General features: G+C 40.9%; 1 protein-coding gene across 3 annotated transcripts; it reads left to right on the top strand.

The window, feature by feature from the left end:
* Nucleotides 1–217: 217 nt before the first annotated feature.
* ap3d1 (adaptor related protein complex 3 subunit delta 1) lies at nucleotides 218–22,986 on the top strand. 3 transcript variants are annotated; one of them, XM_026304874.1, is made up of 34 exons: nucleotides 218–525; nucleotides 3,118–3,213; nucleotides 3,968–4,048; nucleotides 4,355–4,435; nucleotides 4,556–4,663; nucleotides 4,861–4,990; nucleotides 5,770–5,909; nucleotides 6,200–6,273; nucleotides 6,395–6,444; nucleotides 6,873–6,922; nucleotides 7,306–7,354; nucleotides 8,961–9,106; nucleotides 9,546–9,694; nucleotides 9,790–10,020; nucleotides 10,257–10,488; nucleotides 10,655–10,800; nucleotides 10,991–11,132; nucleotides 11,534–11,605; nucleotides 11,768–11,843; nucleotides 12,101–12,300; nucleotides 12,625–12,698; nucleotides 14,230–14,398; nucleotides 14,630–14,773; nucleotides 15,216–15,269; nucleotides 16,654–16,764; nucleotides 17,044–17,199; nucleotides 17,663–17,710; nucleotides 18,082–18,102; nucleotides 18,480–18,669; nucleotides 18,966–19,054; nucleotides 19,290–19,375; nucleotides 19,503–19,624; nucleotides 19,889–19,968; nucleotides 20,114–22,986. In XM_026304874.1, exons 1-34 carry the CDS (start codon nucleotides 430–432, stop codon nucleotides 20,207–20,209), a joined length of 3,789 nt encoding a protein of 1,262 aa, XP_026160659.1. In that variant the 5' UTR covers nucleotides 218–429; the 3' UTR covers nucleotides 20,210–22,986. The 3 variants fall into 3 exon arrangements, with proteins under 3 accessions (XP_026160659.1, XP_026160660.1, XP_026160661.1); XM_026304875.1 differs by lacking the exon at nucleotides 18,082–18,102; XM_026304876.1 differs by lacking the exons at nucleotides 15,216–15,269; nucleotides 18,082–18,102.
* Nucleotides 22,987–23,431: the final 445 nt, after the last annotated feature.

Raw genomic sequence — 23,431 nt, 5'->3', positions numbered from 1 at the left:
GTAAAGGAAGTTCCCTGCCAGCATTATGAGGAGGTATAGCACAAACTTTGAGACAGAAAATGTCATTTTTAATAGAGTGTGTTGATGTTTCCTGAAACTGGCAGTGTGATACTCAACTATTGAACTATTCCTGACCGGGGGGAATAGACCTTTAATTCCCCTGAATCTCGCGTAATACTGGAGTCAGCTGACTTCAGACGCCATTTTGTCAGCCATTTCCTACACTGATCCATTGCCAGTGTGTCTGCACAGCACAGGACGCCCTGTCTGGCCTCTGCTTCTGCCCGGGGCTTGGTAAACAGCAGCGGATCTTGCGCACACGGTACCCGGGTGGATGAGAGAGAGTGTAGCGGGTCGGTCGGCACCCACTAGACCTCTGCAAGGCGCTCGGTCCCGCAGGACAAGAAGCGGTACACGTCCCAGACAGACATGGCTTTGAAGATTGTCAAAGGGAGCATCGATCGGATGTTCGATAAAAATCTTCAGGATTTAGTACGTGGCATTAGGAATCACAAGGAAGATGAGGTAAACGGCACAGGGGAGGGGTAGAAACACTGTCACCTGGAATATTTTTAACTTCGTGTCCATCATTGTTTTTACTGGAGTCAGCATATTCTGCCACTACCGTTATCGGTGACCAGCTAACGTTAGCTAACGCTCGGTAAATTAACGTTAGCCGTAGCTCAGTCATTTCATTTAGCCAGCTAGCTAACAGTCAACTCTAAACACCTCCACACACAATTAGTGCTAATTTTGACTTTCGCTGAATAACATTTTAGGGGACGCAGAGCTCATGTTAACTTTTTAGTAGCTAAAGACACCTTCGAGGTTTTAATCAAGAAGCTTATTGTAACGTTATTGCAGTTACTGACAGCCAGCTAGCTAGCTAACTAGCTAACCTAGCCAACTAACTAACAGAGGGAGAAAGTCGCTAGTTGGATCAGCCATCACAGTTCAACATTATTCTCCTGCTAATGTCAGCGTTTTACCACGTTATTGGCTAAATTTAGTACTTTATCCTCCAAATTCCCTGGGATGTTATTGAGTAAAGGACAGCAGCTTAAATGGTACATGTAGCTTAGATGCAAGGATCATGAATGATAATGCACAATGTGAAATGAATCAGCCCCCATCCCAGCTCGTCAGTGATTGAAGGTGAAGTCATCCCCTGTCACAGCCCTGTGGGTGATGACAGGCTCATAACAGCACCCAGACCTGAGTGGGAGTAGGGTGGGATGTGCCATTAGAGGGCACTGTTTGGGACAGCCACGTTTCCATCTCTCACATCAGCCTCCTCCTACTCTTATGAGCTCTGTGTTGGCTGTGTCTAACTTTGTTCTTGCTGTCTAATGCCTGTCAGGCAGTGAGATAGGAAATTCAAACTTCATACCCACCCACCCAGTCTGTTCTTATGCACACCTGTAGTGGCAGGTATTGACATGTAGAGTTGTCTTATGCTGAGGGTAGATTTGTTCTGTGAACCAGTTGACACACTGGGGTTATTGTGTGTGTGTGTGTGTGTGTTGATGTTCTTTGGTTATTTAAAAAAAACACAAAAACAAGCACTTATTTATTTCGTGCCAGGCCGTCAGCACTTCATCTGCTCGCCAGTGGTAACCCAACCTGAGCAGCCTAGATAAGGTGGTGGTTGCCCAGTCAACAGTGGACAGTTTGCTGAAATATTAATATGTGCTCTGTGTGTGTGTACACAACCAAGTGTATGTTGACTTTTTTCCTGTCCAGCCCATAGTCTCTATTTGTTTTTCACCTGTGTGATAAGTCTTTGCACAGTTCATCCATTCATTCTTCTTCCTTTGCAGCAGCAGACATACTGTAGAAAGCTGTGCAGATGTCCTAAGTGCATTTCAAAACTGTTACTAGTAGTAAGAAATTTGGGTGTTTTTTTGTAATTGGTGTTAACATCAGCTAACTCAGAAAATCCTCATTCTTTGTATGGACGTACCTGCCTTACTGAGTTTCTCTAGCTCAGCTTGTGTTACTGGCAGTTGCTGCCTGTGTTGGCCCAGTGACAACAATTTCAGTTATTTCAATGAGTTCTGAATTGGTCATTGAAGCAGCATGAGTTGGAGAAGCACTATGTGTGTCTGGTGATAGTGAGTTGAATATCCTTCCCAGCCTACCCTCCAGCCGTGCTAGCCACAGTTTCTCCAAAAGCTGCAGCAGAGCTCAGTCCTCCCCCAGCTCCCACCTCATCCTGTCACTGTGCTGTCTCATGACTGCACACACATGACCAGCATGCACTCACACTCTAGAGAGCTGCATGTGTTTAGTTTGCAAGGTTACTCCTTTCAACAATAGTTGACTGATTACTCTGTCTGGAGGTTTAACTGAGCTCAACTTCACTGTTGAATGAAATGTTCATTCTGCAGTCACTATTTCAGGAAATCATGGTGTTTAAAACAATGGTCAAACGAGTACCTAGTGTTTCACTCATTCATTCAGGCACAGAGCTCCTGGAAACACTCATCTGTTAAAAGGCTTTTGTGGGTGAGAGAGCTGTTAAGTCACCCATTATCTTTTAGACTTCCATAAATAACTTGTGATTAGTAACTGTGTAATGAGAATGGCACGCTCCACTCTTTTGGCCATGTTTGTTTTTTGTTGTGTAAACATAGTTTGCTCTTAGACCTGAGCCATTTGAGTTAGGGTAGCATGGTTAAGCCCTTTCTAGCCATCAGGCCATGCATGGTGATAATCTCATAGGCAAGTTGCACCATTTAATGTGTGCCAATTTTTGCCAGGAGGGGAGAAAATGTTTGTCACCTCGGCCATTTGCCATATTCAACTACACTTTAGGACAGGGCTTTTAAATAGTTCATTTCACCAGACAAGTTGTAGTAGTGGACAAACTACACAAGAATTTTATGGCTTTACACTTGGCATAACCTTGATTTGAACACCAGTGACTCATGACTTGAGTTTGACTTTTGACTTAAAGACTTGATTCTGTTTCATAAGCCCAGAATGGATCAATTTTGGCAAATGAGCTGGTTCTGGATTTTCTGCCTTTTCCTGGTGCTTTGTAGCACTTCAGATATCACTTTACTTAATCTGATCTGGTGTCTGTTATTTGTCCTCCCCTTTGTCTGCCCTCAGGCGAAGTACATCTCCACATGCATTGATGAGATCAAACAGGAGCTCAAGCAGGACAACATCGCTGTCAAAGCCAATGCTGTGTGCAAGCTCACCTACGTAAGATCTCTACCCTACAGTGATTCACTGATTTTCATGTCTAACACTTCTACTTGATACATAGGCACTTGTACACCTATAATGTCTGTGTATATAATTTTCAGTGAAACCTCCCCTGTGCTCCTTTAGGTAGATACACTGATATACATTGGGGTACAACCTAAAAAAATAATGCTAAAGTCTTTTGTAGTTCTTTACACCTGAAGGGTAATCAATTCGGTAAGCAACACCCAAGATTAACAATTTGCCCAGGCAGTTTCATACTTTAACAGTGTGGCATATGTTGTTGACATAAACACCCTGGAAAGTGTTTTGTCTGTGGCAATTTTACAAAGGAAATGCACACAGACTTCAAATCAGATGAAGGAAACCCTATTGGTTTTGGCTCAAGCCTTCATTGGCAAATAGGTTTAGAGACAACTGCATACATTTATGAAAAATATGTACAGAGCTATTTGTTATTATTTTGTTTTTATGGCTAAAGATTAGTCACTGTACAGCCAAATAGCTAGAAGCCAGCACCTATTGAGAACAGTGTATGATTCCTGTTTTAAATGAAAGCGCTCCTTCTATTTATAGCTTAGGCCTACATTTAGGTTTAAATGGCTTGTTGCGATTGGCATCTGTACTCCCACTGAGAGCTTCCAGGCCAAATCACACAGTGTCTCTATGCACCACAGGGATATCCTAGAGCCTTCCTCCTGCTGTTATTTACCCTTGTATATCTCTGCATCCTTTCTCTTCGGTTTTACAGCTTCAGATGCTGGGCTATGATGTCAGCTGGGCTGCTTTCAACATCGTTGAAGTCATGAGCTCCTCTAAGTTTACATACAAGGTATGACTGCAATGTAATGACAAGTCTTAGAAGTACAGGTGTCAGAGCACACCGAAGAGTGGATATGCCAAAACCTGTTATCGAGATATCTGGGGTCTTTGTTGAAAATGCTAACGACAACCACAAATGCTATGTAAAAAGACAGTTTGTGAGGCTACGTTAGGTCCCCACATAATTAACTAAAAATGGCACGAGGAATAGTCTCAGCAAATTCTGTGTTATAATGAATGATGATGATTAGTGGTTGTAAAAACAGCAGTTACACAGTCAAAATGAAGAAATTGTCTCGGATTGTTTCTTCTTTAGAGGATTGGATACCTGGCAGCCTCGCAGTGCTTTCACGAGAGCACTGATGTCATCATGCTGACAACCAATCAGATCCGAAAGGTCAGCTACGCTCTTCTTCTCTATTAGTGAGCATCTCTTAATACAACTTCTCCCACAGCCAACCTCTTCTGACTGTTGGCCTCTTTTCTTCTTTTTTTTTTTTTCTTTACCCTTTTCCAGGATCTCAGCAGTCCCAACCAATATGACACAGGCGTTGCTCTCACTGGCCTCTCTTGTTTTGTGACCCCTGACCTGGCTCGGGACCTCGCCAATGATATCATGACATTGGTGAGTCATGGTGAATAGGTCAAGAGATGTAAAGACTTATGACAAAGACAAAGACCTATGCCCTTTAGTTTTTTTTCTGTCTAGTTCATTTCCCCCTTTAACTCGTCTTTACTTACCTCTGTACCTCACAGCATTATTTCTTTTTTAATCATTTAAACACAATTGTCTCCACCCTCTTTGCTGTTACCGTACCCTAGATGTCCCACACTAAACCCTACATCAGAAAGAAAGCTGTGCTGATCATGTACAAGGTGTTTCTGAAGTACCCAGAGTCCCTACGCCCTGCTTTTCCCAGGCTCAAAGAGAAACTGGAGGACCCAGACCCAGGTATTAGGAAAGACACCACATTCTCCACAATCTCAAGGTTTTGGCTTAAAATATATTACTGTTAGAGTTTTTTTCTTGTAGTTCTTGGTTTACTTCAAATATATTTTTTCTCGTTTTAGGTAGCTATATTATAGACACTGCTGGCACATTACAGACAGGCTTTCTTTGTCACCTGACTCCCATGAAATATTCAGCAACAAGAATACGAGATTAAGGAAGGCTCATTTGTGAGGCTGTCAGGAAGCACTCAACATTTCACAGAACTATTTCTGTTGCACAGAAAAGAACATCTCATGGGACATTTATCTGGCCTTATGGCATGTCACACAGGCTGTGCCAGTGGTGTCTGAAATATTATAATATAATATTATTTATTCCTTGATAGTGAAGCACTTTTTGCTCATCTGTGAACAGACCTTATTTTATACAAGCTACTGTAAGCTGTTACTGTGAGGATGTTTTAAATGTGACATAAGATTTTTCACATCTTAAAGTATACACTAGTGATGGCACAAGAAATGGCTGCTCATGTTATAAAGAGTTTGCATCTAATTATATATTTTTATCAGTGTATTTTTTTAATGCAACTTTTCTCTATGCTGCTATATTAGTTTTTTTTGTTGTTGTTATTTTAGCCATATGTCATGGATTTCTAATAAAAACAAATCATTCTTGCTTGAAAGTTAAACGTAAATAGTTTTTTTTTTTTTAGATTAGATAGATTACATCAGATATTTTTCCTTTTATTTTATGAGTACTCTGTATCTTCTCCTGTTTAGGCGTCCAGTCAGCAGCAGTAAATGTTATCTGTGAGCTGGCCCGGAGAAATCCCAAGAACTACCTGTCCCTGGCCCCACTCTTCTTCAAACTCATGACCTCATCAACGAACAACTGGGTTCTCATTAAGATCATCAAGCTGGTAAGTCAACATGACACAGGGGAACTAACTTTAAGAACATATCCATCAGAAAAGAGGAAATGATACCAGGTCCTCCACCAGTGTTAGCCTCAGTACTCATGAAGTCACAAGACAAGTTGCATTGTATAGAGATTTCTATTAGTCAGTAGACCAACTGTTTGAAAGTAACAAATACAGCTAACACATAACATTTTTACAAATTATACTAAGTATTTCAGAGTGGTCTTCAGTGCTAAAAAGGTAGAATAACACAAACACATTGGACATTTTTCCCTCTGTTTTTTTTATAGTTTGGTGCACTTACACCACTTGAACCACGACTGGGAAAGAAGCTCATTGAGCCTTTGACGAACCTAATCCACAGGTAAGATTAAAATCCTCTTTTCTCATCTTTTCCAAAAGTTGTAAAAACAGTCTGATCTGACAAATACATTGAAAATAATGTGCACTCTTTCCTTTTCTTATCCTGTCCTCCTCTCTCACAGTACTTCAGCCATGTCTCTGTTGTATGAATGTGTCAACACTGTGATTGCAGGTCAGTATTATGGTGTGCAGGGTATTGCTTATTCAGTTTAGTGTTGTTTCGCACACTAGTTAAAACTGCCCAGATTGACATTTTGCTCTTTATTTTTAATTAGTGAGACTCTGAAACTCTTGTTTATGATCTTAAGGCATGTAGATGTTTTAACATATGTATTCCATCCAACAATTAGCTCTTTATTTTTGCTTATTTGCAAACACAGAGTTTAGTTGTGTAATGACATTTTCTAAACACTGCGTGACTCTCTTAACTTGAATCCATTTATTAGCTTGAAAGTTTAAATTTAACCCTGTTGTGGATTCGGGTTGACGATTGTCCTATCAAAAAGTTCCTCTCTCTTTAATATAAATGCTCATCTTAATTATTCTTTTTCCTCTTCACTTCACTTTCAAATCTAACTGCTTCTGTGTCCCACGTTACAGTGTTGATTTCTTTGTCCTCTGGGATGCCTAACCACAGTGCAAGTATCCAGGTAAGTCTGTGAGGTCCACTCCTCCATCTGCATTTTCTATTGGCTACATGTTGATTTGAACCCTTTCCACTCCAGTTGAACAGCTATACATGCTTTCATGGGTTTGTTTCTTTTTGCATGTCTGTACAGAGCAATTGTCAGAATAGCACATCACCTACAGCTGCTCTCTCGCTTTCATGATTGTTAGTCAAACATGAAAAGGTCATTTTGCAGCACTGCATATGAGCATCATTTCCTCCACTTGCTTGTCTCATTGATTTTGAGCCCATATAAGACTGAAACTGGTGTGGAAAGGTTTACAGTGTTGTTAATGGCTCTCCCCTTCTCCCCTCTTTTTCTCCTCTCTTTTTCTTTCTTTCTGTCTCCTCCATTCCCTCCCTCAGCTCTGTGTGCAGAAACTGCGAATCCTGATAGAAGACTCGGACCAGAACTGTGAGCCCTCTGTCAATGCCTGCAGTGTGTCATTTTCTCATTGTCTGCGTGTTTCTGATTATGGAAGAGTCCTCCCATTTAGACGACAATAACGTAGACCCCCTGACTCTGGATAACTCGGACGTTCTTACTTTTTTTTTATTTTTAATTAGGTGGCCTACTTGGAATACCATTGCTCAATCTGTTTTTCCCAGATTGTTGCTTCAGTCTAAAAGGTGCAGAAGTTGCCAGTGTGCTGTTATCAAACACATGGCTTCTTTGCACAACATGTGGGATTGCTACATACAGCCTTTCGAGTTATCTAGATCTCCCATACATATACATGTGTGTGTGTTCTAGACCCCTAGTAGATAGACCTGGTATTAATAGAGCAGGCTAAGCTCCTTGCAGTGCATTGATTGGTGAAGGGGTGAAATAGCACACCTTTGCTGCATTTTGGAAATACTTAACTGACAGTAAGATGAAGTCACAAATGCAAGGCTATCAGTCTCTGTTTACAAGCCCTGAGTACACAGGAGACCATGTTGGAATATACTATACATAAGTTTAGTTGGTTAGTTTAGTGGCTGAAAGAAGGTTAGTTGATATATGGTACTCGGAGCATTATGCTTGATCCATTTGATAGTCTGTTAAAGTCAGAAAACCAATCACAGTTAAGTCGGTGTTTAAGGTGTATTATGTGTTGCTGCAGACGCCGGATGCATTAAAGTTCTTTGTCTTTTACATTCATTAAGTACACTTGAAGTAAATTTAAAAGTTGCAGTTTGTAATGAACAAAAAAAATTATAAGGAATCAGAAAGTGGCGCCATAGTATATTTTGCATTTGTGCTGTTGCGACTGGTACTAAGTTGCACACAGTCTAGATTTTGTTTGACTTTCCACTGAATTGCTTTTGTCACATTTCCAGTAGTAGAAGAAGATTTAGAAATGGTGTCTGTCATTGCCTCCTGTAGTTCACTGAGCTCATATCCCTGGTCATTTCTGCAGTGGATTCACTTCAGTGACCAGCCTCACCTCGTCCCAAGGCCAGCACCACACATGCACACTTACTGATCCCAGAACCTGAAAACCATTTGTCTTTGCCAGATTAGATGGCTGGCAGGAGCCTATAACCCAGAATATTTTTGATCATTCAAAACTCTCAAAATTTAATTAAGGGCTCTTGTCAGGGATACGATGGCTAAAGCAAAACAAAACTAGTTTGTGTGTGTGTGTGTGTGTGTGTGTGTGTGGTCTTATGTGTTGGTGTTTGTCCTTTCTATTGTGCCATTTGTTTTTGTTTTTTTGTTGTTGTTGTCATCCCTCATATACTTAGTGTAATTTCCAGTAACAGTAATTTGTTCACCTTCTGTTTAAATTATACTTTCAAATGCAGTCAGATATTCCATTTGTTGTGTAACTGCAGTTACAAATAAGTAAGGACAGTCTGGTTTATGAATGATAGGACCTTGAATAAGAAAATATTGTAATCTCAAACTTTATAGAATAATGTCAGGTAATGAAATTATGTAACTAGAGCTTTACTTGATACAGTGTGGAGAGCTGAGGCTGTATGAATGTGTGTGTTTAAATGCATTAAGGACATTTGTGTGCATGTTTATGCAGTGAAGTACCTGGGACTCCTTGCCATGTCAAAGATCCTGAAGACCCACCCCAAGTCGGTGCAGTCTCATAAGGACCTCATCCTTCAGTGTCTTGATGACAAGGATGAGTCAATCCGCCTAAGAGCTCTGGACCTGCTGTATGGCATGGTAGGGAGATTTTTAGAGCTGGATCAGTTTTTAACAAGCTGCTAAAATCTGCCAGTAAACATCAGACCTGCTGCTTGGTGTACTTTATAGGCTGGCCAGATGTTTATAATATGGTTAAAAAAAAATAATACTAATGTGTGGTAGTGAAACAGTAGCAGGCCAAATTGGCAGGTTAATTAATTAAACCAGTCACTACCAGGAAAAGTTCAAGCGTCATTCTGCATTAACTAAAATAAAATATTTAATTCCCAGTGGAACAATGCATGTGATTTTTAAGCTTAGAAACTAAATTTTGCTGTAAGATTTTGTATTCTGCAATTTAAAGTTGTGTAAAGGAACTTATTGCTTTTGTGTTTTTATATGAAGGCAAACGTCCTTCTAGATTTTAATTCCTGCATTTCAATTTGACCATTGTTGACCTGGTGCTTGCTCTCCTCAGGTATCCAAAAAGAACTTAATGGAGATTGTAAAGAAGCTGATGCTGCATGTGGACAAAGCAGAAGGAACAACCTACAGAGATGAACTGCTCACCAAGATCATTGACATCTGCAGTCAGAGCAACTACCAGTACATCACTAACTTTGAATGGTCAGTTTTACTCCACACCAGCAATTTTCTTATGCTTCTCTTAAAGGTTTAACTTTGATTGTATTTTCTATTCACTGACACTATCTGATTGACAGGTACATTAGTATCCTTGTGGAGCTTACCCGATTAGAAGGGACGAGACACGGCCATCTCATCGCCTCTCAGATGCTCGATGTTGCTATTCGAGTGAAAGCCATCCGAGCATTTGCTGTGGCCCAGATGGCAACTCTGCTGGATAACGCCCACCTGCTGACTGGCAACATGCAGCGGAACGGCATCTGTGAAGTTCTGTATGCCGCAGCCTGGATCTGTGGCGAGTTCTCAGAGTAAGTTGATATTTTTTTTTGTCCCTTTGTTTTCTTTAGCAAAGCTAATCTGTTACTCTAAATTGGACCTGATCCCACATGTGTAACATTTGTACCTGTCAAAGAACAAGAAACTTCCATTTCAAACTTTAAATGAGCAGTAGGATCCCTGTTAGTGATAAAAGTTCTAGAATATCAGAGTATTGTTAGCTTTTGAAACCAATCATAACAGAAATTCCACTCGTCTTTTTCTCCAGACACCTTGAGAATCCCATGCAGACTCTGGAAGCCATGCTGCGGCCAAAGGTTGCCACCCTACCAGGCCACATCCAGGCAGTGTATGTGCAGAACGCAGCCAAGCTGTTTGCCACTGTGCTAAAGAGCCAGGAGGGGAATACAGACGGCACAGCCGCACAGGAAACCAGCCAGCTGATGATAGACAGACTGCCACTGTTTGTCCAGAGCGCCAACCTGGAGGTGCAGGAGAGGGTAAGACAGAGGAACAGGCACATGTATGAAAGCAAGAGTCTAAGTTTCCTTTGCCCAAAGCATAGTAGATACTTTGACACTGTACACTTCAGGTTTCCCAGTACACATGTAAAGCTGAAAAATACCTATGATAATCTTCATGTCTGGCCTTGTGTCATGTCCGCAGGCGTCTTGCATCCTGCAGCTTGTCAAGTACATCCAAAAACTGCAGCAGAAGGATGTAGAAGTAGCAGAAGAAGTCAACGCGCTGTTTGCTGGAGAACTTAACCCTGTAGCCCCTAAGGCACAGAAGAAAGTACCTATTCCTGAAGGGTGAGTTGCCACGGCACACTGGGAATACATGCACATTAAAGCAGTCATAGAGTTAGTGTATTTCTAATCTTGACTAAAATCCAGGGCATTTATTATTTATTATTACTATAGTGGTGTACTCACAAGAAGTTGAAACATTGATAAAGTGACGCATTTGTGTTTGAGTCTTGATCTGTGAATTTGTTTGTAGTCTGGACTTGGACGCCTGGATAAACGAGCCTCCATCTGAAAGTGAGTCTGAGGATGAGCAGCCCAAGGCTATTTTTGCCAAGGAGGAGCACAAACACTCCCGTCCCCGTCACACAGAGGTGGATGAGAAGGAGCTGGCAAGAGTAAGCTGTTCAATGATTGTAGCTGTCCTGAATTGAAAACAGAATAGCTCAAAGCTATAGTACATACATAAACTTTCTGAAGATTTTTAATTGTTTTAGTTGTCTGAACATGTTTTATTCATGTGTGAATGTTTGTGGTGACGCTTTCAAAGTTACTTGTTTTCAACCATTTGAAAAAGTTCTATTTTTCACCCAAAATACCACCTAGACACCTGTCAACATGTAACCATAATGGTGCATATTTGATCTCCAAGACAAACGATACAAACAATATTGACCTTTTCAGAGTTCAATTGCAAATGCGTCTGGTTTCCTATGTGGTTCCATTCTCTTGCTGTAGCAGAGACAAGCTGTTCTTCATTGATTTAATTCATGGTGCTGTTTTTCCTCCCCCCTCCCAGAGGAGAGAAGCCAGAAAGCAGGAGCAAGCCAACAACCCATTCTATATCAAGGCCTCCCCATCCTCTCAGAAGGTCAGCAGGCTGTGTTTTTACCTGTACCTGGATATGAATAATAATTACAGTACATTGCATAAATGTTACTAAACTTGTGTCTGAAATGAGTACACTAATAGATATCATTGCAAGTTGGACATAAATCAGTTTTTTTTTTTAGCAGATGTTTTTTCTGTGCAGGTTTACCAGGACGCCCCTGGAGTGGAACACATCCCGGTTGTGCAGATTGACCTCAGCGTGCCTCTCAAAGTCCCAGGTGGGGCACACTGTCTTTACATTACCACATGTTGCTGACTTTTCTGTCCTCATAGCAGACGTCATGCTGTGATATAATGCAGATACTGTAAAGATTCAGTGCGAGTTAACTTATTTATTGCTATTTGTTTTTCCCTTCTTTCTCTGGTCATGTCTTCTCTGATGCTGTGTCCTTTTAAATTCAATGTGAACTGTTAGATGTTCATTTGTATTATGTGGCCTTTTACAATGCAACCATTGCTTCCTCCTGTCCCACAGGTCTGCCTATGTCTGACCAGTACGTCAAACTAGAGGAGGAGCGTCGGCAGAAAGAGAGAGCAGAGAAGAAGAAGAAAGAGAAGAAGAAGAGAAAAGAAAAGCGCAGTGGACGAGGGAAGAAGCATGATTCAGGTCCAGAGAGTGAGGAGGACATTACGCCAGCGCACATGGTCGACATAGTTACAGAGGAGATGCCAGAGGTACAAACATCTTAAAATGGGAGAAAGTGGAATTTAATTTTTTTTCTGTCTTCAACCAGTTTTTGGTTGAATTATAATAATAATCCAAAAGCTGATCAACCAGATTTTCCAAATTGATTGATAATCCTTTCTGGTTTAAATATTTCTTTGACCCATCAACCCCAGCACAGTAAATCCTTCAATGACAAACTGTGTTACTATAAATGTATGTCTTATTTGGAATGAAATTCCACAATCACTTCATGTATTGGTTTCTTAGCCCTGAGACTAAAAGGAGACTAAAAGTTAGTCTGTTTTGTTGATTCCATCATCTCATTGCTTCAGAATGCCTTACCCAGTGACGATGATGACAAAGACCCCAATGACCCTCACAAAGCCCTGGACATCGACCTAGACAGGTGAGTCCACACAATGTAGACCCTAATTCTACGTATGTACTGACACTGAATATGAATTTCACATTAATTTTAGCATGAAATGTTTAAATTGTAGAAAACCTGTAATTTGACCACAGACCAATGACCACTGAAACTTGTATGACTGGTTTTTAATCTGGATAATTTTTGTAGTACTGTCATTTATTCCCCACTCCTCCTCGAGCTTCCTGGCCACAGGGTCACAGCCGATGTGACTTGGCCCTTCCCTTCCTCTGACTCCTTCTCATGGCGTTCTGCTTTCTGCTTCCTCTTTTCTATGCCTGCATGCATCCATTACTGCCCCACTGTGCGGGCAGCTTGGTGGAAACGGCTGGGCGAAGGTGAGTAGCACCCCAGCCACGGAACCTGGGCTCCACCTGTACAAGGACTGCCTCTCTGTCTTTGTCTGTTCCAATAGTGGTTTTGCTCTCGTCACTAACAGTTATCCTGCCGTTGCCTTTCAGTGTTTTTTTTCTATTAACTTTGCAGTACCTGCTTTGCCTTTCGGCTCTTATCCCTGTATTTCCATAAGCTGTTGTTTCATTGTAGCTTTTAAGGCTAGTATATCTACTACCACTTTTAACTTTTTTTTAAGCTTGACTACATCAGCAGCTCTGTTTTCCAGTGATATCTCTGCTCTAAACGGAAGAAAGATTTACTTTCTCTAATGGCTGCTGGTGTTCTCAGGACTTAATATTTTACCACCTGTCCTCCTGGAATAGGGTCCTAAAAGAATTTTAGTACTTGTTTGTCAGAGAAAAATGATCTGTACCAAGATACTTTTAGAAAACCTATTCAAGGGGATAGGTCCTGTCATTCTTTTGCTCACAGTTCCCAGATCCTCCTCTAGCTATTTCAGTAGACTTGCCATGCCTCCAAATTCTCACCAGCTGTTTTCCTTTAAGAGGATACTCCTTGCCTGGCCTTGGTGGAAATAAAAAACACATGCACACTTAGACCAATGCTTTAAATAAAATAACTGAACACAACTATTATAGTATAAGATTAAAGACTGATGATAAATGCAATCTAAATCTAAGTTGAGCAGAACTACAAAAAAAAAAAACACTACAATTGAACAATGAAAGTAATGTTACTGTGCTATGTAGTTGAGAGCGGAGCAGTATTGTGTATTTATGGTTACTAGCCAGCAGAGGGCTGCAGTGCATGTCCTTACGGCTTATAGGGTCAGGCTTTGTGAAACCAAGTCGACAGCTCATCAGTTCAATATTGAGGAATTTATTAGTGGAGTTTCCTTCTGTCTGGGAATGTCCAATGCTTCCAGCTCTACCAGAGGAATGGCTTAAACGCTTTGAATGAGACCTGGCTGTACCAAATATATGCTTGAATACATTGGATTGCTGCAACCTACAAGCCTTGTTCACGTTTTCTAACAAATTGATATGCACTAAAAAAAAAAAAAAGGTTGAGAATATGCTCCAGATGATGGCACTAACTCAAGGTGGACCATGATCACCTCAAAATGTGTGTCTGAACACTTTTGTTTGTCTAGGCCTCTTGCTGATACTGAGAAGCTACCAGTCAGGTCACACCATGTAGCAGAGGCCCCAAAAAGTCCGGCAGAAGATGGAGACGCACACAATGCTGCCATACAGGAGCCCAAGAAGAAGAGCGGCAAAGAAAAGAGAGACAAGAAGAAGGATAAAGACAGGGATAGGAAGGTGAAGTTTTTTTTTTTTTTTGTTTTATTTTAAAGACTAGAGTTGTTTTCTTACTGAAAACCAGTCTCGCCTCATTCTGTCCAGTTGATGGAACTGCTTCCCGACACCAGTAAATTTATGGATCAGGTTGAGTGAGAGAACAACTAGAAGCTGTTAATCACTGTGGCTCAGTGGTTGTTTTTCTCAGTCTAACTCTGACACACAGCTGAATTTATTCAACTGTTTTTGCAGAAGAGTAAAGACGAGAAGAAGAAGAAAAAACACAAACATGAAGAAAAGGAGGAGGATCTTCTTGGTGATCATGCAGACGAGCCTGTAGTCCAATCAGAAGAAATCAGTGAGGTGGCTGCACCACCCACTTCCACCAGTGCTGAGGTATGACCTTGTGAAAGGGTGGAGCAAGGCAGTTTCGTAGCATCTACCTAGCATGTTTGTATTAAAGATTTTAATTGGTCCCCGAACTTTAAAAAGCTCAATAATCTGTTCTGCAATCCACAATTGATAATTGCTCAAGAATACCATTATACATAATCTACGATATCTGCTGAAAGGTTACATGCAAACCGATACCTTTGATCATTTAAACTGACTCAGCACTTCCATTGCTTCTTCGCAGCCTCTTTCACTCAGCTTTAGGGATCAAGTATCGGTTTCCTCGTAGCCGACTGCGCAGTCTCTTGCCAATACTTGATTTATTCATGAAACAGAACAGTGTAATCTCTGTATCCATTTTCAGGAATAGTAGTAAGATATAGAACCCGTTTGGCCCTTACCCCTCTCACGTCCTCGCACTCCTCTCCCTCCCTTCCTCTTCTAGGTTTCGGATCTGGATTTTTGGCTCTCAAACGCTCCAGTGCCCTCTAACACCCAGGTTGAGTCGCCCCCACCTCTCTCCCTCCTTTTCCTCCTCATCTCCTCAGTTGCCACATTCCTCTTTTGTAACTCCATATTTTTATTGGTCTACCTCATGTATCTATATATATGTATATGTTCTCCGTTTATTGCTTCTGGATATGAATTAGTTCGTTTTTTTTTCTCGTCTTCCACAATCCACCTTTTTGATACAACTTCCTCTCTTTCACAGGTCACATAACACTTTCCTCTGTCATTCTCCAGCCTCCCACTGTTTTCTAGCATGCGTGTATGTGTCTATGTACACAGTATGTGTGTGTTGTTCCAACAATGCCACTGGTTCTCTTACTGGGCTTTTGTTTTGAGGTCAAAGTGGTTGTTGTAGTTGTCATTATTGTGTTGGGTGGTGGTGACAAGTGGGCGTAGGTTCCCTGTAATCTCGCCTGGAGTCAGTTTCTTTTGTTTCTGTCACCACATGTGTTCTCTGGCTAAATCCTACATGGTTACATGTGGGATTGTTCTTGTTTTTGCTGCTGTTTGACCTTTTCAGTGTCACAACTTTGCACACAATAACAGAAAACAACTTAAATCCAAAAATCCCTGTGTCATTGTACACACATGATGCAATACCAGTCCAGGCTTTAAAGTATTTATTTGTGGTGTAAATGTTTTATAAGAACAGGCCTGAATTGAGTGTGTTTGTTTTAAGGAGAAAAACTGAATGAAAACTTCTGTTTGTTGTTTACAAGAAAACTCCACAGGGCATCTGTAACTTTGTCTTACCTGCTGAGCTGAGCATAGTGACTTTTGGCTGCTGCCTCCATATTGGACACACCTGTTAGAGTAAAGGTGTATTTTCCAAAATTTCACAATATTCTTTTAATTATATTACGTAGCTTTTGGCATTTTATAGAGATGTTAGCACAGATTTGTTTTACACTCTTCACACCTTCTCATCTGTAGATACTGGGTACTTTCAGCAAACCAGGTCTAGAAAGCATTTTAGCTTTGATATTGAAGAATTCTGAGGATCGGTCAGCCCAAACAGGACCTCTCATACACATGCTTCATCGTTTCTTTTCTTTCTTTCTGTCTGTCTATTTATTTGCTGTCACACTAGCTCAATAGATCAGATTTCCAACTGTAGAGCTCTTACAGCAGTGTATACATTTCTTATGATCCTGTAATTCGGGCTCTTGAATCTGTGAGCTGCAGCTTTTGTAGCTGGTTAGAACAGTCGATTATCCACATAACATATTTGAATGACTTTTTATATTTTTATGAATGACTGAGAGAACTGACTAACTGACTTCACTTACCTCTCTCAACACAGAACTGTAGGTGTTATATGATACAGTTTCTATTGCTAATGCCTTTGTGTGGTGTGGTGTGTGTGCAAACAGGAAGCAGTAACAGTAGCAGCAGCAGCAGCCGCCCCCACACCCAAGGCAGCCTCTAGTACGGCGCCAGACTCTGAGCCTGATGAGCCCAAAGACACCGAGACAGAGGAGACTGTGAGTCATTGCCAATGACGTGATAATTGCAAAGTAGAAAGTTTGGCTGCAGTGCAAGTGATCGCAGCTCACAGTGACCTGACAGGATGTGGCACATTGGCAGCTCTTTTTTTCACAAGTCTGTGTAAATGATGTACCAGAGACCTGCCAGTTCTAATAATGTGTTATCTGGAGAGATACTTCACCAGAGTCATATTTCATTATGTTTCAACTCAACTTTCAACCTCTAGATTTCTTATTAAATTGCCTCTATCTTCCTTGTGTGTTTTCATTGAGAAGAAGTCCTCTAAACACAAGAAGAAGAAACAGAAAAAGGAGAAGGAAGAGAAGGATAAGAAAAAGAAGAAGAAGCATCATCACCATCATCACCACAGTGACGGAGGAGGAGAGGAGTCTGTGCAGAATGGCACTGTGGAGGAGGAGGAGCCTCTGCCAGTTAGTGTTTGTCTTCTGCATTTAACAGCCAATGAAACGATGACAGCATTTTGTATATGTATGTTTTCAAAGCAAACAGAAACATTTTGTGACTGGGCCAGAGTAATGTTTTTTCATTCAAATGAAGGAAGGAAACTTTCCTCTTCATTTTGTTGATGAAAACCCATTGTGTTGTAATCACTTCTCCTGAAAAATGATTTCAAAATTAGTAGTGTAGGAAGTAAAGCAGTTTCCTTGTGTGATTCTGTACTGTCCACTTGGTTTAATGTTGTTATAGAGTAATTATCATTCTGATCTGTGCCTTCACAGCTCCCACTGTTTAAACCCACTGACCGCTGCAGACACACACACACGCTGTCTTGCTTGTTATGCATCAGCTAAGCAGAAGCGGCTCCTGTTGCCTAGTTAGCATACTGACCGACAGAGAATGTCTAATCTGACCTGAGCTCTTCTCTTCTTTCAGCCTATGTCCAATTACTGCCTGCTGGCTGAGAACTCCTACATCAAGATGGTGAGTGATGGCGATTGGATGCTGCTGAGGGATTTTTACCACTGGGCTCAGAGATTTTTTTTTTTTTTTTTTCATGTCTTTACCACCATTTGGCCCTATGTGGTCATAATATTGTTTCATTCATCTTGTGATAGAGAGGGATCATGAAAAGGTTTGCACTACAAAACGGGTTTGGTTTGTAGATGACACCACTTTCTTTTGTCTTGTTACTGAAAAGGAGAAACATATTTGGCCTCAGTTGCTATTGTGGTGTGTTGCTGTGTCACTGCATACCTGTATATCTGCAATAAGTATGGATCTAAGACAAGAGAAGTAGTGAAAGAAAAAAACACAACAATCAGATCTTTCCTTTTCTCTCCCTTTCTTTAAAGATGATGGAGGATGCTGATGAGGTATTGGTTGAAGTTCTGTCACTGGCGGAATATTATTCAAACTCTTCCCTAGATGTGTTTTTGTATGTTCTTGTTGCTCTTCACAGACTGGCCTCTGAGGCAGACTACATTAATGTTTCCATGGCACAGCAGTGTTGCATCAGTTTCTGAGAATGATTCTGTCCTTGTGACTTTCTCCTTCTGCTCACTCTGGTTTCTTGGAAACAGTGATGTGTGCTTTGGTGTTGGCTTAATGAATCAAATTTGCTGTGTCTACTGTATGCCCTCTCTAAATAATTAGTTAGTTTAAACATACAAGAAGGGGGGAATAGATGGTATGAATTTGTACAGTGATTCCCAGTCCAAATGAATTCAAAGATTGTTTTTTTCCTCCTAAGGTGTATGACATCCAGGGAAACCTGCAGGATGGCAGTCAGGTAGTGGTGTCTGTTATTTTTGAAAACAAGTGTGACAGCTTCCTCAAGTCCATGGAGTTCAATGTCCTGGACTCTCTTAACTCCAAGCTGCAGAGGCCAGAGGGCTCAGGCCCACATGACGGCCTCCTCGTCCCCTTCCAGCTTCCACCTGGTGAGTGATTGTCTGCAAAATTCACATTTTTAAATAAATTGTTTTTGATCGTTTCAGTTTGTGGTAAATCACTGTGGGCTGTAGTATTCTAAAGCGGTGCATACCTCACATTGTAATTCAGCCCTTTGGTTTTTATTGAGTTACTGAATATCATGTCACAGATTTTTAAACTGAAAGTGCGTATCCACTTAAAAGCCTTTTGTAGTAACTGCCCTGAGATTTCAGACCTATTTCAAGCCTCACTTTGAAACGTCATGTTGAAACTGGTTGTCTAACCCTGAGCTTTTCTCTTCCAGGTGTGTCCAATGAGGCACGATTTGTCTTCACCGTGCAAAGCATCGTGATGCCACAGAAACTGAAAGGAACTCTCACTTTTATAGCAAAGGTCATTACTAAAGATGCACACACACACACACACACACAAAAGAGAAAGTGTAAAATGTTTGGATAAATCCACACACCAAACAAATATGTTTCTTTTGGATATTGTGGAATCATTTATGCTACTGTGCATTGTGGCACAGAGGCATAAAAACTGTATACCTCAGCAAAGTGAGGAAATCTTAGCAGCTTACCCAGCAGCCAAAATCAGTGCCACATTATTTGTTGTATTTCCACAGAATGATGAGTCCTCCACTCACGAGAAACTGGATTTCAAACTGCACTTTACCTGCACCTCCTACCTAATCACTACTCCTTGCTACAGGTCAGTGATTTCATGGTGTTTTGATGCTAGTTGGCTAATGAACATCCGCCAGATAGTTTTTGACTTGGTTTGTTTCTTTGTACTTGAGTTTGAAAGTTGACTTGTTTCTGTGGTTTGGTTCGACCAGTGATGCGTTTGCAAAGCTGCTGGAGTCGGGGGACCTGAAGGGCAGCTCTGTCAGACTGGAGGGAGTCAACATGCCCTTCCATCACCTACTGGCCAGGATCTGCTTCCACCACCACTTCTCTGGTACATATAATATCTATTTGTTTCAAGTAACAGACTTATACTAATACATCATGGCACCAGTTTATTGTGCTGCTCTACACTTTGGACACTATAATACAGCTTTTGCCAGTAATTTATGTCCATCATAGTATTTGAAATTCGACGTGGTGCATTTCAGCGAATGTGAACTTGACTTGTCATTTACAAGAAAAAGACAATATCATTCATATGACTGCATGCAAGGTTTCTTAGCTGACACTCGTGTTCTTTGTCTATTTTGATCAGTTGTGGAGAGGATCGACTCTTGTGCCTCCATGTATAGCAGGTCTATCCAGGGTCACCACGTCTGTCTGCTGGTTAAAACTGTAAGTAAACTGGTGAAATTCCTCCTTTATTCTCTGTTCACCATTAGGTTGAGATCTAACCTAAATAGTTCCACCGCGTACAAAAAAAGAACAGATTGTGACCTTGACTTTCTCTCTCTACTTCTCCCTGTCCCCTTTTTCTCAGTCTGGTCAGACAGTGTCCATTGATGCTAAATGTGACGAGCCAACGCTGCTTGGGAATGTGCTGGATGAGATCAAGCAGACCTTTTCTCAGTGCTGATTGTGTCTGACAGCCCCAGGGTTACCCCAACCCCTCCATGCCACTCCCTCCCTCGCTGAAACACAACATAATCATGTTACGAAACACTGCAGCTGGTACGTCCAGCATCGCCCTATTTATTAGTCTTCAGATTCTCAAGATGTCTCTCACCTTAACTTCTTTCTCAGTATCCCACACTCTGTTTTTCCTCTGCACACTCTGAGCTCTATGGTCACTCCCCCGACACTTGATGTTGTTTTACAGACTCACTGTGTCCATGCGCCGTCTTCTCTGCAATGCACTTTCATTTTGACTTCCTGGTTTTCCACCTCTAACAGCCAACCTTTTCCAGCCCGAGTCTGACTCTGTACTGAGCTCTTCTTTCTGGAAGCCCTGTACCCTCTGCTCTCTCCTGTGTACCTTTCCAACCCACACTCTGTCGGCATTTCAATCTGTGACAGTGATGTAAAGTAACATTAACAACTGGACTTTTGCTGTTGATGGTTGAGATGTTTTTACTGTAAGATCTTTGTTTTTTTTAGTTTTGTTTTTTTGTTTGTTTGTGTCTCTTTTATTGTCTGAAGCCTGTCTGCGCCTTTGTTTCTCCTCTTCTTTCTGCTCACTAAACGTGTGTGTGCTGCTTATCCATGTAGGTCACAGAAAAACATGTGGCCTACATGGATACATGGTCTAAGCTGGAAAAATAAGGACTGTAACCTGCTCACCCATCACTGACCTGGTGCCTGGACGGAACCAGACACTCGGTGACTGAAGTGAGGACAGTGCAGGGATGAAACCAAAGCTACATATAAGGCATGGGTTTTAAACTTGTATCAGAGCTGTCACCCTATTTGCCTTTTGGCAAGACTCAGAGCAGATCTGCTAGTGTTAGTGTAACAGAACGGTACTACGGGTGATTTGTGAAGTACATCAGTAGCTTTGCTCTGTGCCTTAGCCTTACAGTCTGACCTACTCCAGCTCTTCATGAGTCTCATAGAGCCCCTCCTCCCTCCCTGGTGTATCTGCTCCTTGATCCATCTGTGGTAAGCTGCAGCTTAACCGCCGAAGGACTTGCATCATATCGTTCCTTTCATGAATCAGAGAAGAATTTAAAGATGTGAGAGTATAAAAATTATTGAAAGAAAATCTGGTGACAGAGAAGTAGTGTACAGTGAGATTTCTATTTCAGCACAGGACAGTTTGCTGTCAGGTCAATGCCTCCTTTCACAGCCTCCTCTTAATCACACAGCCCGAGTTGCTAGTTGTATAAACGATGTTATATTGTTGTAATTATACAGAAGCATACTGTTGTTCTTTTGAAGCCACTACGGTGGTGAAGGGTCTCCTGTGTTACCAGATGGTGAAATTAGTAACAGAATAATTTTGCATAAAGAGAGCTGGCACCACTGGATCACTTTCCCACCTCCTTTCTCTGAAAAGGCACAGTACCACCTGGCTAAGGGATGGCATTATTACACTATCAAGCTTTTTCAGTTTTGAAAACCAGTTGCTAAGGTTGATCTCTCCGCAAGCAGAGTGTTAAGTGGTCAGTGATTTTAGGTTCTCTGACAGTATTAGACAGTGTGGCTTCCAGCGTAACGAAACTTCCAGTCTGTCAACAGCAGAACACACTTTTGTCAGCATGTGTAATCATGTGAGACGTTTGCGTTACAGTAGCTGCACCCAGCTGGAGTGCACCCAAATAAACCCTGAATGTTCTTTTCCTTTCAAAAACTGCCTTGCCACTTTTTTGTGAATTGACAAGATTATGAAGGGCCATTTTCTTTTTTTTTAAATAAAGGGCCTCCTCTTAGAAGTCTCTCACAAATATTTGATGTTTTAATTTGTATCGTTCATATCTTAAGGCACTACCCGGGTCCAGCACGATTTAAACTAGTAGTAGCAAGATAATACCTGACTTGGTAGTGTCTCTGTTCATATATACTGGTAAGGCCCTTTCACACCTGTCTGCTATTGTAGATAACAAATATGATAATGATGTCTGTGACTTTACGGTCAGATCAGCCATTCCATGAGACCTTCTGTCCAGTGGTAGAGTCTAAATTAAGAGGTGGTCTGCTATAAAATTAAGTATGTATTCACTATTTCAAAAAATGACAGATATTGGTGCAACTGAAAAAAAACAGCTCCCCTAATCATACATTGTCCTGATAAATTTTTTTTTGTGCATAATATTTGATTAAAATTTGTGTATTGCATGATTAGGAATGTACACTTTTCATTTCCTTTTTTTTTTTTTTTTTTTGTGTTTGTTTATTGGACACGCTTACACAAACAAAAACGTCATTCCATCTTGTCCTTTAGTTGGTTTTTTTTGTTTTTTTGTTTTTTTTTTTACAAAGTTTACTTGACCATTCTCTGTTTTTGATGGTATTGTGTTTTTATCTATTGTAAGTTCAGAAAATTAAAACAGTGATATTGTTGAATGTTTTAAATTATTAAACACAGGGGAAGAAATGGGGCTCTATTTGGTGTCATGACACTGAGGGCATGGGGCTCAGAAGATTAAGTTGAGTACAACAGGTCACATGAAGCAGTTTACTGTAAAGCGACCCCTCCTGTTTTAATTCACTGTTGTTTCAGTTGTAGTGAGTTATTTTACCAAGTTTGTTTGGTAACACTGAAATCTCAGAAGACTTTGATTTTTGAAGGTCCTGTCTTTTTATTTCTTCATTTCCAGCTGTATAATGTAATAGGTTTTAAAGGGGAACATAAAGTATCTACATTCCCTTTAAAGAAAGTCCACCCAAATTGAAAATAAAGGTTGTAAGAAGCTGTTTCTGTAGTGTCTATTTGTGTTACAGTTAAACAATAAATACCAACATATGCCAAAATGATTTTTTCTTCACTGTGTATGACTATGGAGACAACTGATGGGTAAATTAATGAGTTATATATTTTTATTCATGTTTTACATTGAGAGACTAATGGCACTTAACGCTTGAAAACGTTGGTGTATCGTTTGGAACTTCAATTCCCAGAAAATCTTGCCCGACAGCGGAAGTACTCGAGCCTCCTGACTGATTGACAGAGAACAGCTGAGTTGATTAAAATTAGCTCAGGAAGCCACGAGTTTTGGTTGTTTTGTTTCCTGTTTATTTAGTTTGGCAGAACACAAAGGTCGTTCAAACGCCCATCACATCTTACGTTTGACGGCAACACACAAGAAAAAGGAGACACGCTAGCTTTAGTTAGCATCACAGCTGAGCTAACGAATGAAAC

Source organism: Mastacembelus armatus, chromosome 4, assembly GCF_900324485.2.
Source record: "Mastacembelus armatus chromosome 4, fMasArm1.2, whole genome shotgun sequence".
Classification (NCBI taxonomy): domain Eukaryota; kingdom Metazoa; phylum Chordata; class Actinopteri; order Synbranchiformes; family Mastacembelidae; genus Mastacembelus; species Mastacembelus armatus.
This window is presented reverse-complemented; position numbering and strand designations above follow the sequence as displayed.